We start from the raw sequence: 20,357 nt of genomic DNA, 5'->3' as shown, positions 1-20,357 counted from the left end.
CAAATTATCCTCCAGATACATGTGTTTTCTAGTACTAAATATAATGATGTGAAAGCAGCTTGTATGAGACAATTTTTTTTTACTTCTCTAAAAAATGTCAAATAGGCTTTCTTACACAGTTACTGTTCTGTTCCATCTAAAACCCAGTTTTGTATTATGCACTTCACAAGTTTCGTTTTGAAGGTCTTGCAATTTATAATCAGGCTTACTGAAAACAGAAAATCTGGTAAGGAATAAAAGTTTTTCTGATTTACACAACTGCATAAGCCATGAGGTTTGTATTAAGACTTGGAGGGGTTTGCAATGTACAGTTTGTTCTAAACTACTGCAGTTCCTTTTTCTAGTATCCAGTTTCAGTGCAACCCTTGAAGCAGCTGCTACTGGTCAAAAGGACATTTCGTAAATGTAAATCCGGATTATCTGTGTAAATAACTGTCCAAGTTTAAATCTTCTGTTCCCCACCACAGAGAAAATGAGCGAGACTGATTTTGAAAGGATTCTTTGTGCAGAACAACTGGCATGGAGAGAATTTGCTTTCCAACATTTTTACTGGTGCCAAATCCAGAGAATTTGTTAGTATGTGTGGACTTTAAAGAAAATGCAAATTCTTGAATTTTAGACCAAGATAAATTTCTTAGTAGGGTGATGTTTTCTGGAGTAGGACCTGATAACTTAGAAAAGAGAGTAAGATGCAAGCTGAACAATAAGCATTGCTTAAGTATTACATTTTATGTTATTTAAAATTAAAGCCCTTAATCTGTATTTAGGTCTAAGTAAAAGTTATCTAACATACAATCTCATTTGTTTGCCTGCCTTGCATTGCTCGCTCATATTCATAAAAAAATAAAAAAGCAAAACTTTGAACAAAATGTAAATCACATTGTACTCAGTCTGCTTTGTTTGGCTTTGTTTTCTTAACCCTAAGTAAGAACTGTATGTATGTCTTCAAATCAAAACTATGTATTACAAAGGACAACTGCTTTGATTCTTAAGAGTTTACATATGAGTGAACCGTTAGTAATCTGAGAGTACTTGTATATGTGAAGCAAGTAAAGACATTAATGATTAGACTTAATAAAATGTTTAGTTACGGTTGTTTGTTGACATGCGAAACTGGAATGTTTCTTACATGTTTAGGCATATTTTTAGAAAATGTGGTTCTTAGGATTTTATCCTGGAGCATCCACAAATTTAAATTTTGAACACATTAATAGTAATCATGGAAAAAAGAAACACACTTGGGATTAGACAGATAATATAACACATTAAGAAAACTAAATACTGAGAGAATTAGAATTTTTTTGTGAGCTTTCATGTCAGATGACATACATTTGGGTGAATAGCTTGCAAACTGTCTGTTTTAGAAAAACCAAACAAAATCCAGTTTGTGCTTTAACAGCAAGGCTAAGTACATGCACCTGCAAGTAATGGCTGTCCGGCCCAGAGCTCTCATACAGCTACCAAGTAGCCACATTTTTCCTGTATCCTTTCCTACTGCCCTTATTTCTTTAAAACAATTTTGTATATGTTGAAAGTTATGCACATTAAACTATCACTATCCATTTATAAACTAATGTCAAATGATGGCTACGTACGTACATTTAAAAAAATTAATAAATAATTTCCCATTCATTTTTGTCCTCTTTAAATTTCAATAAAGGAATGACCTGTCTCTACAGATTCAGAAAAACAGCCATATTTCAGACATTGTGATTCCCTGTCTTGCATTTTATTGTGAGTAATATAATCCATTAATTAGGATTAAGGACAGGAGAAGAGGGTAGCAGTGGAGGAGCAGATATACAGTAAGCTTGTCATTAACTTTAGAGATCATTTAAAAATATTGCTTAGTCTGCAAGTGGAAATAAGCTTGTTGGCCTTATCCTAGCTCCTGTTGGGAAAATCACTACCCACTGTTGTATAACTGCCAATCTCTGTTCAACAGAGATGCAGGCCTAAAATAATTACATGGTGCTCTTACTTCGGCATGATGGAATCTCACAATATTTCCAGTAAACTCCGTCCTCATGCTCTGCAATGTAGCACCACGGGCTGACATCCCCATCAGGATTCCTGAGAGAAAAAGATAGATAGAGTGAGCAAAAAGTCATCATATGTTTTCAAAGATCACATAAAAGTAAATCTTACTAATCTTAAGTTTCAGCACTATTTTTGTTTAAATTCCTGTTAAATATTTAACCAATTGGGCTTATATATCCAGATTAATGCAGAAGTGGACAGGAATTTCAGATAACTTAGGTTGTTATGGTATACTGCAAGCACCAAAGGTTAATAAAGTCTAAAACATGAACTTTTTTCCCTTCTGAACTCCCTTTCCCTCCCCTAACTCTAAAAGATGCAGAGCTATTTTTGGACAGAACCGAGTGAGGAGGATTTTCAGCAACATGTGCTGTGTATATAAACTCCTTAGACTCCTAAAATTGTATCCTGCCTTGGTACAAATATATTGTCCAGTCTCCAGCTTTGTATATAATGACAAAAGCATATATCTGATAAAATTTGGGGGAAGACTGAGTTTGTTTCTTCCCCCTTGGTAAGACTGAATCTGTTTCAGTGATCAGATACATTGGATGGATGAGAAAATTCATTATTTGTTCCTGATTATTCATTCTTGTTGTGTAGCATCGTTTACAAATGCACTCCTAATTATTGATTAGATTATTTAAAGCTTTTTCTGTGTACACATTTAAGAACTATTTACATCTGAAAGAACAGTTGAACAGAATAAATTGTTATTTTGGACAGTTAGGTGGAACTATGCCCTTCTTCTCTAACTAGGGCCAGCAACAATAATTTCATCAAGTATTTTGGCACGATTTGTATAAATGAGAGCCCTCTCCTACAGTGGAGTCCATGTTGGCTCCATGCTGTCACTGGGGTATGTTAACAACGCTTTGTGGGGTGGTCTGATTTTAGAACTGCTGGTAATGTTTTTGGTCAATCAGTGGAGTGCTGGAGACAGCTAGTGAGTTGAGTTCAGTTGATTCAAATGGCAAAGCTGCTGCTGGTTAGGCTTTCAAACACACTGGTAAAAGAAGTGGAGATGGAAAGCCCAAGAGCAGTGTACTGAGAATTTATACGTAACGTCAGAGGTTCCAGTAGCTAAAGAAGACAGAAATACAAAAACAGCTGATGAAAGATATTCATCGGTAGTTACGGGGGGAGCCTGTACCAGAAATAACACAGTTTTTCTCACTTTCACAATTGCAGGAAATTTTGCTTTTACACCTGCCTGAGAGAAACCTGATGTCAGTAATTAAATCATGGTAATGATATTCCAAATATAAATGTCTTAAAATGCAAGGAAATTGCAAGAGAAATGTGATTAACATCATTAGAAGTCTTTTCCATAGAGCTCAAAAGGGCACACAGTTGGAAAACAATTGAGTGTGTTTCAAAATCTCTGAAATCTTCTATCTGCAGAGTTTTGTCATCGCTGAAATGAGGTTTAGCAGAATATTTTAAGGCGTTTCCATCTTAACAAGTTGTTTTGCAGAAAACAAAGTATTCCAAGTAAGGGACAGCTGTGGAGAGATGGCATCCTTCTGACTATTGCTATGAAGTATAGAATTAGATTATTCAAATATTGTCCCTAAAACTGAGCCTCAAAGCAAAGTATTATGTCTGAAGCCTTATAAGATATATGTTGCCACTGAGAAGGGGAGATCTTGTCCATTATCAAACAGGAAGTGATTGGCAGAGGAAGAGTTAAAACAGTGGTATTCTGACTCACAAGCCTTAGACACACTGTGACACTCCTAAAACAGTGACTTTCAAAACAATGTTTCAACAGAATGTGAACTCAAAAAGTACCCATCACTTTGGATCATCCTTCCATGCACATGTGAGACTATGCCTGAGCCAAGTGATATCTGATACAATAAAAAGAGGGAAACAGCCAACCCTCCAAGCAAATCCCACTTTGAAGAAGGAAATTAACCTAGCAGAATGAGATTAAAAATTGCATTTGACAATGCAGTCATTCTCAGAATTACATACCAGATTATAGGCTTTTTTGCTCCATGTACCACTTATCAAATTCTCCCTTGCTAAAATGAGACTCTAATAAGGATTACTTGAAAACCGGGATTATTAGCATCCAGTTTGTTCCGCACATTCTGTCTCTTACACGATCTTTGACAGGTTCACAGCACGTGTTTTCCTTGTACTAGCCTACGTATTAGCTAGAGACTACTGCCAAAATTAAGATCCTGTAGCTTGTCTGCCTGGGATATTGCCACACAGCAGCAATCAAAATTACTTTCTTGATGCTGGTATTCATGCCACAGCTTGTTCAGTGGCCTCTAGCCTTTCTATAGCCGAGACATATCTCTCTACGTGTCATGAGGACTGTTAGGCTTTTGGTCTTGTTGGGCTGAGGCAGGAGGGCTGTAAGGATGATGTTAAATGTTTCTGGTGAAAGCAATCCTTCCTGTGCTCAGACACTGATCTGAGACTAGACAGCTTGATAGGTTTAGCTGATTTCCAGGACACTTTCAAAAAAGAATGCCCAACTTTATGGAGTTTCTCTTTTAAGTAAATGGGTTTTTTTTTTTTTTTTTTTTTTTTTTTTTTTTTTGTGTGTGTGTGTGTGTGTGTGTGTGTGTGTGTGTGTGTGTGTGTGTGTGTGTGTGTGTGTGTTTTGTTTGTTTGTTTGTTTGTTTGTTCTGGTAAGATACTAAAGTGTTTCAAAGGAAAGTCAATCCAGAACTTGATAATGATGCTTTCCCCTTCTATAGCTGAAAACAGAGGTCAGTGTTAGCTGTTGTCTGCTAACTGACTGGTTCTGTCTCTGCCATATTTTCTTGAAAGACTAATTCTGATGAAATATAGGGAAGCTCTTCAACTGAGAACCAGGACCCTTACGTCTATGACACAGCAATTAGGCTGAACTCCTGCATATTCATTTCATCTTGTACAACTTGATTTACATCACTTACAATGAAATAACTTCAACATGAAGGTAGCAAGTGTATAGGCTGTAGCCCCAGAAAAGCCTATACCCTGCTCAATACGGCATCTCCCAGTAGAATGGAGGAATGATTTGAACCTGCTCATGAAACAGACCCTAGAGCTTTTCTTGCCTCGCCTCAGGTAAATGCTTTGATTCTTAATCTCTTGATTTAAGCAGTTCTGTCCTGATTACCCAGAGAGTAAGAAACACCACTGGACTTCATATACAGCCTACATGAGTAGACGATTATCACTGTTTAAAGAACATACCATGTTCTTCCTCACCTACCACCATGGCAAGTACAAGTATGAGCAAAAACTCAGTTGGCCAAAGGCAGAAATGCTTTCTGGGCATGCACAACATCAGAAAGTAAGATACTGCAGGAATGTCAAGACTGAATGCTAGAGAGCCTGCAGAGTTTAACTTAGGTAGATGGCATTTAACCTGGGCTTTTCAGCGTTGCAGATCTCTCTTTGACCTCTAAATTCTTCTAAACTCCTTGTTTAGGTTTCTATTCTGAGTAACTGCCCATAGTTATGGAGGAAGTCCCTAATAGTCAAGGAAATGAAAGCAGATATGCCATGACTTGAGCTGGCATTGTAACCACTGACCCTTGGGCTTCTGAAATCTAACAATAACTCTAAGTCATTGGACAACTGGTATTCACTGAGAATTGTTAGTGTCTATATAACTTTCACAAAACAAAGCTCTGAAACACAGTGTATAACAGAACCAGGCTTCTGTGTGAGGTTGAAAACTCTAATGGTCCAGATGCTTCTGCAGACATCTAGTAGTGCTTTTTGCTTCTGAGTTGAAGCAGCGTGGCTTTTTATTTATTTATTTATTTATTTATTATTCTCCCCTTTTTATTTAAGCAATGTCTAATCTTGCTCTGTTATGACAGATTATAGATTGGTTACATGATACCCACTTTGGATCAGATCTGGATTGAGCAAAGTTACTTTACTAATGGTGCTTGTGTGTTGAACCAAAGATCCAGGGTACTGATTACAGGCTAAAACAATTGCCTGTTCAGCATCCATGTCTCTGACATTCTTTACTGTATTATGGGAAGAAGTTCCCCAATTTTGTGTGAACTGTTTAAAGTAACACTGGGTATATAGGCAATGTTAATAGCAACGAGACATTCCTTACCTGCAGTAGTTATGCTCTCCAAGCCCTCCCTCCCCATTGGGATATTTCAAAGTATTATAAGGATGCTCAAAGGTCTCATTCCAAAAAAGACAAGGTTTCCCTGCATACTGGGCGGTCTGGTTCTGAGTGCCACGATAGTCAGCCCCATTTGCTGTATAACATTCTGGGAAGAAATGGAAATGGAAAGAGAGAAAGAAAGAGAGAGAGAGAGAGAAAATGTATCTAGGTTTGGTGTTTGGTTGGCCCCCCACACTCGCCCACCCCCCAAGAGTCTAGTTTCCTTTCACTAAAATGCTTTCTGGGATTCAGATGTTCTCTCAGAGTCAAACATCTCTTGAAGAGATTACTGATGTCATTATTTTCACTAAACATTGTATAAGATGGTTATCAGTTAAGTCTGAAGAATGATTAATAAATTAAAATACATTTCCTGAATGAGCAAATTACATTTTGTACTCTTTTCTCTATGTTGTACCAGTTAGGCTGAACCCGCACATTGCAAAATTTCTAAAACCAGGATTAGGTGATGTTATCATCCCACCATTTATCAGCACATCACTGAATTTTCATGCTAGTGTAACTACATTTGTGATCTTCAGTACTTTATAAAGTAAGAGATTTTGTAGGCATGGATCTGACAAACCTTTATATCATGATTTAGAAAAATACTTATGTATATAAGAGATTTTTTAAAAAAATCTGGCCTGAACTGCTTTACACAGAGATTTCCTTATATAGAATACATACTCGTGGTACTGTGAATTACCATTAAAGCTTTTATTTTGTCAAATTAAAGCTTACAAGTCAGTATTTTTCTGCCTTATTCTTATACTTTCTCCTGTTTATGTTGGCTTCCCTAAATTCCCAATATTCAGTAAATCAGAAATTAAAGTAGACTTTGTGATTTCTCTAGTCATGAAATACGCTAGCCTATTTTTCATGCTACCTGGTTTTGCTGTCTCTTATTAAGGCCATTTTTCTGATCAAAAAAATATTCATATGCATGCATGTTTTTACCATTTTTAAAAAGTGCAAAACAATTTTTTGTTTGGGTGTCTTATCTTCCAGAAATAGTAATTATAGTGTGGGGAATAGTAATTATTATGATGGGAAAGAGAGGAGGAGGAGGGGGAAAAAAACAAAAAAAAACAAAAAACAAAAACCAAAAGCTTTATCCCAGTATTAACAAGTACACCTTTTTTTTTTTTTTTTTTTTTTTTTTTTTGTATCCCAAAATACTGTGGAAGAAGGAAAGATTTATTATTAAAAAACACATCTTTGAAATCAACTTCATCTGGGCCCACAAATACCAAAATTTTGTGATTATAATGGTATGACTAATTCACAGTAGCATACATGCCAAATAAAAACTGATTGTTGTGTGTGTGCATGCTCATTGTCACTATGCATTTTCCTATCTAGGCAGGTTAGAATTTCTTTTAAACATTACTGCTGAATGCACATAGAAAAAGTGTCTGCACAGTCATTAATGGGCACTACCATCAACAATATAAGCGGAATTTAAGCAGATAAAAGCAGAGTATTATAGCAGAAATAAGCTGCAAGTCAAAACTCCTCCTTACTCTAATTTACCTAAGAACTTTCTGATTTATTGCAAAACAAAGGTTGATTAGGAGTAGTAACACATACTGTTACCTACTGCACAATCTCTAGAATAAAGAAACGACAATGCCTTCGTTAATCTTATATTATCCTCAAAAGCACAAATGGTGGGTGCCTGTGGTTTCATCTATACACTTAAGTGTGCAGCTAGCATATGAAGACAAAAAAAAAAAAAAAAAAAAAAAACCTTTAAAAATACAAGATGGGCATAGGCTGACTGGACAGTAGCTCTAAAAACAAAGGTTTAGGGATTACCATGGATCACAAATGTGAACGTGGCTCAACCAAATGGTTACATGCATGTGCGCACACATGCACACACACATATACTAAACATGACAACTGAACCAATTACTTCTTTTTCCACTTTATTCATCCTGGCAATTTTAGATACTGTGCTCCACAAAAAAAAAGCAGATTATGTCAAGAAAATCCTGAGGAAAAAAAAAACCAAAACAGAAATGACCAGTGCCTAAGAAATGTAATTTCTAGAGAAATCTTGGATAAATTGGAGTTGCAAAGTCTAGGGAAGAATTTGATGGCAGACTTGTTAAAACACAGTTGCTAAGAGAACTAAACCATTTTCCATGTGTAGTTCATATAGAATAAAAATAATATACTAAGCCAGGTACACTTATGTTAGATCTCAGCAAAAATTCTCATGACCTGGAGGCTGTTAAATAATCATCGCAGAAGATTCTTCACAGGAAATTATGGGAAAAAAAAAAGAGCTGGAAGGAGCATATGTAAGACTGATTCTGCCTTTGGGTGTAGGGATGGAAGAGAGAATTCTTCAGGCCCTTTTCAGGCCTATTGCCTGTGACTCTCTCCATATTTTAGGTTCACAGGTGATGAATTGCAACACATTTATCTGAATAGAATATATATATATATATATATATGTTCAGTTCAACATATTTTATTTCTCACTTATTCAGCCAAGTAGTCCTTATACTGAGGTGAAGCATACCAGTCTATTTCACAAGATCTGTTTTCTTGGGTCACAGTGAGCATCTTTCTGAGCATAAAATAAAGAAACAATTTTTTACCAAGGGATTATGAATTTTAATAGTTCACTTGTGTAACATACATTTTCCAAACTTCTGAGCTTGCTGTTAGGTGTTAGCCAAGAGTCTGTGAAGTAACATGTCCAGTTGTTTATTTCAGCTTCAATTACAGAGCAGTTTCTTTCATTTAAACCTTTACCTACTACAGCTAGCACTGTGCAATGCAATTCTTTAACAATACTGTACAAAATAATTTTTCATTTGCTTGTAGTGAGATAGAAGCAAATATCTTCCATAGGGACATGACACTTTCAGTGTAGAACCATACAAACTCAAAACATTTAGGTTTCCTAGCTATCACCCATGCAGATAAGTAATGCATATTTACTTGAAAATGCAATACAAATGTGTGTTTCTCATATTCAGGCCACGACAGAATTTTGCATAAACTCCTGAGGCCTTTTACGTCACCACAGTGTTGGCATCTTCTTTTGTACTCTTGCTTTGCAGTTAATATCAAAGCTTCTCTATGAAAAAAAAAATCTGATGCATTTGACATGGTAAAATAGGATAAATAAAATAATGCATGGTACAAAAAGTTGTTGTGAGGAGTGATATGCATAGCCAGAAAAGATGTCTACTTCTGGGTAGTGCTATTACTTTGTTTTCTTTTCACTTTTAAACTATAAGCAATATTCACTAACATCCACTCAGAAATTTGAGGAATGTTACAATACCTGACTGTAATCTGGCACACACACCTTAAACTGAAGTTAATGTGAGCCCATTTTAGGCTCTGCTAAGACTGGCTCATGTTTTAACTTCCAGTAGCGACTGCCTTGCATTTTGATCTTCAGCTTTTCCTTTTCTCACTCTTTGAATAGGTTTGCTTCAAGTTTCATTGCAGTAGTAATTAATGCATGTCCTGTCACAAGGGAAGAAGGGGCAGAACTGTCATCATTTCTTTTAGCTATAATGTACTGTTCTCTAGACAATAGGTAGCTGTAACACTGTCTCCTTTAGGTTTTTTTTTTTGCACTGCCAGGAGATTTGGGAAAATGTACTAGTTGCTTCACAGTGAAGGGCCTTTGGCTTTGCTAGCATCTAGATGTGGAAGGGGAAGGGAGTAGCATATCATGTAAAACCATTGATTAGTCCAGCAATACTGAAATTAAAACTATTTTTAAATTATGGGATCTAATAGCTGTTATCAAGTTATATAAATATTTATTAAAGAGAAGTTGCTAGGAAATTTTCATTTTTTGAAATGAATAATCATAATTTTGCTGTAGCATGAGTGCAAATTTTTCAAGCAAATATTGATATTCAAAAAAAAAAATCAAGACCTCAATACTATTTTTTAAAAAAAAAATCTTTTTCTGTCCCTCTGCTACAATGTTTCTGTGAAAAGATGTGCTTAAAATACCAGCCTGGTTTGTCTGCACAAAGCTAAGCCGGGGAGCTCATCTGGATATAACAGTCAGAAGAGGGTAGATTGAATGGAATGGGTAAAACTCTCAGGCTTACTCCAGTCACCTGTTTTTTCCTTGCTAGATTATTATCATGTAGGAGAAGCGGGGGAGGGAGGAGAGAAAACAGAAAACAAAAAACCAGCAACCTTCTTTACTGTTCAGTCACCCCTGGATCCAACTGCTGTTGTTATGTTGGTTAATATTTTCATACTATGTTTCCAACATACATACTACTTGAATTTCAGCAAACCATATTCTTTTAAGTACTGGAAGGCTATGGCATACTTTGACAAAATTTATGCAATATGTAGCTTAGTCTTCTCTGGATGTTGTAGACAGCAAGAAAAGACCATGTACATTGTGGGAGTTACTGCTCACAGCTCCCTAGAAGGAAAGGTCATGGAGAAAACCATATCCAATCAATTTTTGAGGTTTCTGGGCTCCTCATGTTTCTAAGATCTTAGTCAGCTGGGTTTCAGACAGTCTGAAGTAGAGGTTTGTGTCAAACCAATGAGTAAAATAAAAGTGTGTGTGATGATGTCACTCTGTTAACTGCCTCATGACCCTGCTGCTCCTACTGTTCCATGGAGATGTCTGTAAATAGAATTAATCGGAGATAAAAATCTCTGCAGTGGTTTTATTCATGAAAAGCCAGAAAGACCAACAGGTTCTGTTCAGGATAATGTTTAAGAGCCAGTGTGAAAATATGGGCTGCAGTGTATTATCCAGGTTGTTTTGATTTCAATACATCAGATACCACAGATACGCCAAAAAAAAAACTGTCTTTTTTTTAACAATTACTGAGACTTGGTATGTATATATTGAGTGGCAACTGCTAGTAAGAAAAAGCGAGAAGGGAGCCTGGTGATAGCTGTCCACCGTGAATGCTCCGTGTGGAATACAGGTTCGCAATTAGTTTCATTAGAGCCAGACTGACATTTGGAAGATCAAACAGCAGCTGTAATACGAACTTTTTCCATGTGCCTTGATTTCTTCTTCGATGTGGAGACCTTACAGTGATCATTTATGCCTTTGTTACTTCGAAACTGCATGGATGCCTGCGCTCCACATGGGTGCCACTTCAAGATCATTTGGAAAATTAAGGTAGTGCAGAATAATAGCCACACTGTATGCACTACTGATCATAAAACACTAAACTGTCAGCATCTGTATTGGCTGCCAATGATTTGCTAAGATGGTGTTCCAGTTATGGTATTAATCTGTAGTATCCTCAGTGGTGAGAGACCTACTTGCCTGAGAAACTCTACTTTTATGATACCTACTTACCCCAGATGGAAGTAATGCAAACAAATGAATTTGATTTGCAGCCCTTTTTATACAATTAAAAAAGAAAAAGAGAGAGAGAAAAAAAACCTCTAGCTCTCTACCTCTCAAACATTCTTCCCTTTCTGGCTAACAAGTATAAGATGTTACATATCTTTTAAACATTCTTCAAAGCCCATCTTTTCTCAAAGACCTGTATTTAGCAACATTGCAAATTGCAGACCAAAGAGATGGAAATTTCCAAGTGGTTTAAATGACATCTTAGAGTGCTCAGTTTGGGCTGTATACGTAGCTTTTGAAGGAGGTGATTAGAAAATTCAAAATGACAAATTCATTCAACCATTTCACCAAAAATATAATGTTACTTGATTCATTTGTTTGCTTTAAGTTTGGAAAGTTACCTGGAGCTCTGGCTTGCTGCCAGAGAGACTCAAATTGATAACAGTGGACCAGAAATTATTCTGCAAGCCACAGCCAGACAAGAAGCAAGGTTTTCTTTTCAGACTCTGAAGATTAAAAGATAATGTGAGGAGAATGAAAGCGGCTGCCATTTACACTGTAGGTTTCATTACAGTGATGTGATATCCAGAACATTAAATGCTCTGCAAGGCTGGGACAAGAGATATAGACTCTTATAATTTACCCAGTATAACTACCTGCTCAGGTGTCACTTGTTTTTCTTGAAGTCTTTCAGAAGAGTCAGAGAAATGCTTGACCAGAATTAAAAATATGGAACCAAAGATGCTTGATCTGATAATGCCTAGGTGTCACTTGCTTCATGCACATACTTGCATTGTGCTTTAAGGAAAGTTTCAAGTCATTGCCATTCTACCTAAACTGTTTTCAAAGCTCTTGCTTGAGTCTGCAATTTGAGCACTCCTCCTTAAATGAAAGCACTCTATCTAGGTGCAGATGGCAACAGTTACAGGCACTAACCAGATGCTGCAGTCTCTAATTTGATTGAAAGGGTATAATTAGACAGCAGAAACACTTCAATGAGAGAGTAATGCACAGAGGGAGGGACAGAAACCACTTAACTGATGCCAAGATACCCCAGCAGTAAGAGGCAGGGGCCCACGGATGGAAGAGGCTAACAGCAAATTACCTTTGTCAGATGAGAACTTTTTTGTTTCCCTATAGACATGTGAATAGGGATTTTATTATCATAGGTTGCCACAGTTCTTTATGTGGGAACACTGATTAAAAGCAGAAGATGCTTCAGGAGATCAAAGAGCCAAATATGGCTTCTGTGGTCATTATTAAAAAATATTTTAGCAGTAGAATGGTTTTCTTTGAAGATGCAGTTTTACTGATGGAACCAAAAGTTCATTTGCATATTATTTTATAATGCAAAAATACATGCTTTTGGGAAGTATATGGCTATTTTAGATTTTCCTAATTGAAAATCAGTGTAGTATTTTTATATTTCACTATTTTACTATTCCAAATGCTACCAATGTAACAAAAGTCCTTATCAAAACTATCACACTTGGGTGTATACACTGTATGAGTAGAAAACTATGACTGCTGATACAAACTACAGAAAAAAATCAGGGAAGAATGATCTCTGTTTAAATATATGATTTTCAAATTGCTACCAAAAAAAAAAAAAAAAAAAGTCTCCTCATTGGGAAATTCACCCAATAAAAACCTGGTCTGATGATATAGAGTCGCCAGGTTAGCTGATGATTTCTCCTTTGCAGTGTAGGGGCATTTTGGATATAGTTGTAGGAGAAAAAAAAAAAAAATCTCTCTCACTCTCTGTATACACAAACACTCACATATACATAATCTTTTAAAATCCTCTGATACAATCATTTTTGTGGCTCAGCACCAACCAGCAGTTTTTTTAGCATTGGTCCCAGAGAGCAGGCTCAGCACATATCCACCTGACACGTCTTCATACCACCACTTAAGCATTTGCCTGTCCAGTAAAGATGAGCCAGGGGGCTAGATGGACATTTGCAATTCTGTGTTTTTGCTCCCTGCCACATATGTCTCAGTTCATGAATGGTTATATATGTGAGTTGGCTATCATTGGGTAAGTCTGTTTACTTGCCTTTAAACAGATTTTCATCATTTTTTGCTTAAAAAAAGAAAAAGCAAGAAACACCATCTGACTGGGCCAGACTGATTCTGGAACGTGTTGGAAGCAGACAAATGAGATATGAGCTGAACAGTTACCATTATTTTTTAATGTTTAAAAATATGTGGTTTTTAAATGCTGCCTTTTTATTCATACAGTACAAACACAGTGTATTAGCCACTGCTTCGCAGTTGCTGGCTAGTCTTCAGACACAAAATGATAAATAGGTTTAATTTGTGATTCTTTATCTCTGCAAGTAAGAATGCATGATGTGGGCCCCAGAGGAATTTCTGTTCCTTAATACAGCAGTTTGTTTTCTCTGAGAAGTTTTAAAGCTGTTGTTGCATTGTCAAGTATAGTAGACTGAATCCCTTTGGAAATGTTACCAGGATGGGCCTGGGCCACTGCGTGGACTGAGGGAGTGGGCACAGCTATTACACTGCAGTATGGCAGAGAATGCAAACTGAGCAGCTGGCTGCACTGCAGCTCCTGCCTCCCTCTACTCCACTCGTGCCAACCTGCTCAAATTCATTCATGTAACTCCAGCTTTTGAATTACACTCCGTGCACATACAAACACGAGATACTGAAGTGTCTGGGTGACTATTTCCTTTTCTAGCTGTCTGGTTAGAAACATTTCCATGACAACTGCTCAAGGCATATCAAGGCATATCCAGCTGCCTCGCTGTCTTAGCAAGACATAAGCAGAAAAGGATGACAAGAGCAACGCAAGCTTTGTCAGAAAGGGCTGAAGTAGTGGCTTAAGATTCATTTGGGAAGGAAAACAAGCAATGGCGATCCAGTATTACTGAATGGGAAGACAACAGAGAAAGGATAATAATAATGTGTGATAACCTTTTATGTTCCTGGTAGGCAAACTAAGTGACCTCTATAAAGACAGAAACTGCAAGTGAGAAAGTATTACACTGAACCTGTAAAAAAACATGTTTATTCATTGACATGATCAGAGGAAGTCATTTCAATTTCTCTGACTTTGCAATATTAAACGCATCAAAATGTCCGTTAATCTCAGGCAATCTATTCACCCATCTTTAATTTCATATTCACTTGTGAAATGTGTTACGACTGGTGACTTTAGAAAGTAAAGACTGCATCTTTACTTTTCTGCAAAACATATAGCAGAGCACTAAGTGCAAAAATGATCGTCAGCTCACTCTGTGGCTTATTCAAATAATTTTTTGTCAGGCAAATCCAGAAGTCAAAGTTTCTCTCTCAACTTGGGAAATGATGGCGTTGCATTTTCAGACCACAATTTTTACAACATTATGAAAACTTGTATTCAATAAAGAAAAAAGACCAAACACTGAAAACACAACATCTGGCAAACCACCTTGCCACAGAAATTAACATGTATCATTTCAGAATTCTGAAAGATGCACTGTGCTTTGAGGGCTTCTTGACCCAGCTCATCCTGTTCCAGTCTTGTGGGACTAAGGTCGAGGAAGAAGAGTTTGAGGCATGGTTTTTGCATATGAAGAACTCTCTGCAGATTTTGTACGTGCCCTATAAATTGCAGGTCCTTGTTCAAGAGTAGGATTGCCCTGTTTTCAGGTCCTTCAGCAGGAGCTAGATAGCAGGAGCTGTGCTTTGACTGTTCTCCTTTGCCAGCCATCCACCCACTTTGTTTTTTTTTGACAATAGCTGCTTGTTCTCAGGCACCTCAGCCCTCTTTAGTAGCAGCAGTCAGAAGCTGGCTAGAGGATGGAAGTGCAGGTGCATATATCAGAATCTTCTCCATGGCCAATGAAACAAGCATTCTCACAAGGATCTCCTCCACCAACTCTCATACAGCCTCTTGGGGGGAACAGGGTGATACAAGGACTGTGCTCTGTCCTCAGTCCTGCTCAGGAAATTTAAAAGCAGTCACTCTTCCACTTGCTTAAGGAAGGGGTATCTACCCTGGGCAACTAACAGGGCTGGACAGGAACACAAACGAAGGACCCTTGGTTAAGGTCTAGATATGTCTCTCTCTGGTTGCCTATGTGCATATCCAAAAGTGTTCCTATGTTTTACTCACTTCAGATAACTGAAGTTCCTTCTGAGTAGTTGTAAAGTTTGCCTTTTGAGAACTCTCTCTCTGGCAAAGAACTTTTTTTCCCAAGAAAATTTATGATGTTAATCATCTCCAAATCTAATTAAGTGCATCTACAAAAACTAAAAGCTGGCATTTCACTGCTTTATAGCTGCAAGCAAACTAAAATGCGGTGCCAAAAAAACTGAAGATTAACAAATCTCTATTCATGGTAAAGTAATCATGGCAAATTATGTGTTCATTTAATGAGTAAATATATCCCTTAATTTGCTAAAAATAATGATTTAAGGATTAGAGTATGCAATATGTATCCAGCAGGACCAGTATCTGATGGCTGTGGGAGTGGGACCATCTGGAACAGCTGATACAGATGGTGAGAAGACCAGTGCTCACCAGCAGAGAACTGTGGTGCTTGAAATCATCAGTAACTGACAGGAGGACAAAAGTGTGCAGAGAAATTGGAAGAGAAAAAACACAGAACAGCTCACTAACAGGTAGTGAAGCTTCAGGCTTCCCGGTCTGGCTGGCTGAGTGAGCACCTGCACATTTGAGGAGTTGGTGCACTGCAGGGAGCCAGGATGGCCTGCTGCAGAGGGGCAAGCTGGCCCTCTCCTCAGCACCGGCTCTGCAGTCCCCATCCTGCCCTGCTGCCACCTGGTTTCTTCTTGTCCCAGTAATTAAGTGGACCCACTCCCCTCTCCCTGCAGATGCCCCTGCTGCAGACCTGACTACAGAACCAGCCTGACAGAGAAGCGCATCGCCCTTCTTCCTTTTACCTCATCTTTCCACACGCTTTCCAAACTCCATACTAAGCGAGTGCCAGGAGATCTGCGAACAGCCGCACGCTCCAAGCAGCGCACAAACCCCACCGTGCCGCTCTGCGCTGGCAGCAGCAGCTGCGCGCTGCCCGGCCGGCGGGAAGGGCCTCGCCGCGGGCTCCCGCGGGCGCCGTCGGGCGGCAGAGCCCCGGCGGGAGGCTGCGCGGCGCTGCGCGGCGCTGCCCCGCTCCGCGCCCCGCTCCGCGCCCGGCGTCACTCACCGGAGAGCAGCAGCTCGCGGCAGCAGCTCAGCGCCAGCCCCGCCACGGCCAGGGCGGCGGCGAGCGCGGGCTGTTCCATGGCGGCGGCGGCGGCGCCCGGGCGAGCGCGGCGTGCGGGCAGCGGAGGCCCTGCGGCGCGTCCCGTAACTGCGCCCCGGCGAGCTGCCGAGTGGCAGATGAGGGATCCTATTACCAGCCATGTGACAGGAAAGCATCAAAACCAACACCCCAACCTGCTGCAGCGCCGGGCCGCGGGACTGCTGCCTTTGCGTGTGACAATGACGGGTCTGGGCTCCACGGAGCCCTTTCCCTGCCCGCCCGCGGCAGAGGCCGGGCAGCAACCGGGGGGGGCTCCGCTGCGGCCGGCCACTGACCTGCCGCCTGGCCCCCGACGCCCTGTCCGCCGTCCCGCCGCGGGCACGGGGGCTGCTCTCGCCGCCGCCGGGCCGGTTCCCGCGGGTCTGCGTCTGCCAGTACACGGCAGCAAGCAGATTCAGCACATCTTTCTTTGCGTTAAGGAAACAAAACCAAACCTAGCTATCAAAACCGCCACAAACTTCGGGCACACGCAGGTACGGACACACAGACGTGGACAGACACGGGCGAGACACCGAGACACGCAGACACACGCAGGCACGCACGTAGCCCCCCCCCCCCCCCCCACAAGCCTGTGGATCCCTCGGGGGCAACACTATCAGGGTTACTATCAGTACGGTGACTGCAAAAGCAGATAGATAGGCTTGGGTTTTTTTTGTGGGAGGCACAGTGCAAACACTGAAACTGGTTCTTTGTCAAGGTGGTACATTATAAAGCCACTGTCAATTTCTACAAAGGTTTTATAGCTGACCCGTGAGCATTTTTGTCAATGACAGTGCTTCTTTGTTTAAATACACACACACACACACACACACACACACACATATATATATATAAAAGCCAAACCACAACAGCAAAATCAACTTACAGAACATTACACTTCCTTTGTCAGTGACAGGAACAGAGCAAATGTTCTTGTCCTTTCAGCATCTTTATACCTTTGCTGTACAGTGAAGTTGGAAATTCAAACATCTAAAAGTTTACAGGCTTTAATTGTTGTATAAATAGGTGCTATGATATATCTTGCTTTTAGCATGCAGAAACCTGTCATTACCTGTAGTGGCAAAGTTGATTGTTGAGGTGAAAAACATGCTAAAATTTCTTTTGGCTATTATGAATTACATATAATGCAGAAAAGGGATTACATGTCAGCATCGGCTTTACATGTAAATTTTAGTACCAGTTTATTGTATCTCATTGTTCTTGCTTTCAGCTTGAGCAAATGGGAAATTTTTAAGCTAATGAAATATTGAAAAAAAAAGGAAAAGAAAAAGCAGTTCTGTTAGTTTGGTGTTAAGCCTTTTTCTTTCTTTCTTTTTTTTTTTTTTTTTTTTTTTTACAGTAAACGCTTGAATTCCTCCTCCTCTAACATATTATGTTTATGTATGTTCACTTACTTGGTTCACACAAAAGTTGCTGGAACCTGACCTGTGGTTGCACAAGAGCTCTGTGAGATGATTTTGTGCCCACTGAATGTGTGTGTGTGTCTGTGTACATCAGCTATGGAATGGGAAGGTGGGAGTGTTAAAAGACTGACCAGAAGGAGCAGCTTGAGAGGGAATGTCTGTTTTTACCACTGCTTCGCTTCCAATAGGCTAAGCTAGATAATTCTGATTCATAGAAGCTAGTTGTGTTCTCAAATTAACATACAATTTTTTCAGGAAGAAGGTCAGAATCTAGTTCATTAGATCTATTCCCATCCCAGTCTTTGTTACTGACAGGAAGTGTCATTGGCATTCCTTTACAAGTCACTGTATGTGCATGCAGCACTTCAAATTTTGTGGCAGGTGCTGTCTAACAGCACATTAAACATTATTGCTTTCTGTTTTAGTAACACAGAGAATTCTCCCATCCAAGGACTGGGACTCCACTGTGTTACTTATTCATGGGATTTTGATCCCATTTGTTCTGATACTCTGTTCTTTAAGGACCCTGGGACACAGAAAGCTTCCAATCTTTAAATACAGTATTGACACCCAAGTTCACAAAATCAGCTTCCTGTATCTCAGAAAAGCCCAGTTCAGTCTTCCAGCACTTCTAGGCAAAATGACCTTGGTTCAGTCAGCTACGTGCATGCATGTGCATGCATGTGTGCATACATGCATTTTGCACCATTTTTTTTCCTCATTGGAGCACAGTGGCAATAAACAGTTTGTTGCCTGTGGTCATTCTCCAGTCTTCTTTCAAAAAGTTCCTGTTTATAAGATTTTTATTTCTGTTCTATAAAATTGTTTGTATTTCAACTTACTGTATTTGAGAACACTCATTCTCATTTTGTAATTTTCTGCTCATAGTTTCTGGTCTCATTTAAAAACAACAACGACAACAACAGTAGCTAATGAGTAATGACTACTTTTATACTTTCAATACATGGTCTGAGGCTCTTTCAATTCATTGTGTTTCCATCATAGTCTGCACTGTTTTCTCATGCAGTCTTCCTCTACACGTAGTATATAATTTGTCCTTGCTTTTTTTGAAAAAAAACACATGATTTTCCTGTACTTTATGATTTAATGACCTTAGAAAAACAGACCCTATGACCTGCAAAGGTTAATAATTCTATCATTATTGAAAAGAGTTGCACAACACAGAACTGTCTTTGCAAGCCCTCTGGGACACAGGCAAAGGTAAATGGTGGGATTTTTTTTTGTTTTGTTTGTTTGTTTTTTTTTTCGGTGAAGAGATTCTATGCAAGGTTGTAACTCAGAAATCAGCTAAATTTATTAAAAAGCCTTAGAGTTTTTTAACCGAGAAGTATGCTTATTGCAGTTATTCAAGAAAAACACTGTAAGTAGAACTGTGCAAGCAACAAATTTTTTTGTGTTTTGAAGCTAGACCCTGAGTAGTTTAATAAAGACAAATTTCAAAAAATCCTTTCATATTAAACTGAAATGAAAGTTTAATTTTCTGAATATTTTTTTCAATTGCATTCCTTTTTAAAATTCAGTCAGTTCTGAAACAAAAGTGTTAGTTTCAATGAGCATTCCCTGATTCACCAAAATATAAGAAAGGAAATATTTTCAATATTTCTTCCTTTCCATGAAAGAAAAGAAATCTGTAAATTCAACTTGAGTTGCAGGTAGTTTTTATCCATCTGACTCTGCATTCCCTTTCACATTTTCCTAGATTAACCTTACGCATCCCAGGGAAGAGGTCTTTCTTTGGACAATAGCTAGCATTAGAGACTAGGATTTTTTTTTCATTTGATTTGTTTTCAAGTAAAAGTGTAAGAGAACAGAAGTACAGAAAAATTACAAACTTTTTTTTTGCAAAACTGTTGTTCTACTGAGGAAGATGAGACTGAGATAAGAAACTAACGCACATAACTTTGAAACTGATGCTTTCAGAGGCATTATCATTTGCTTGTCATATGTAATAGGCTGAACCTGCAATGACATAATCCCATGAAATTAGCATTCCTTATGCATTTGACCACTCATTGTATATAAAGAAGAAATTAACTGTTAGCATACTATGTAAAACCATTACTTGTGTTTGATAAGTCTATCCTTGGTTGATGTGCAAAAAGGCATATGCTGCAGGTAATTTAATCCTCTGCTATATTACT

The 20,357-nt window shown here is 38.7% G+C and overlaps 1 protein-coding gene across 1 annotated transcript in view; it reads right to left on the bottom strand.

The window, feature by feature from the left end:
* Positions 1–16,772, bottom strand: part of KREMEN1 (kringle containing transmembrane protein 1) — a 41,415-nt gene extending 24,643 nt beyond the window's left edge. Inside the window, exons 1-3 of the mRNA XM_062590101.1 lie at positions 16,694–16,772; positions 6,131–6,293; positions 1,982–2,073 (exon numbers count right to left, since the gene is read on the bottom strand). Coding sequence (XP_062446085.1) covers positions 1,982–2,073; positions 6,131–6,293; positions 16,694–16,772 — 334 coding nt within the window. The remainder of the gene's footprint in view (positions 1–1,981; positions 2,074–6,130; positions 6,294–16,693) is intronic.
* Positions 16,773–20,357: the final 3,585 nt, after the last annotated feature.

This window comes from Rhea pennata, chromosome 17, assembly GCF_028389875.1.
Source record: "Rhea pennata isolate bPtePen1 chromosome 17, bPtePen1.pri, whole genome shotgun sequence".
NCBI lineage: Eukaryota > Metazoa > Chordata > Aves > Rheiformes > Rheidae > Rhea > Rhea pennata.
The sequence above is the reverse complement of the archived record's forward strand: the minus strand, read 5'-3'. Positions and strand labels throughout refer to the sequence as shown.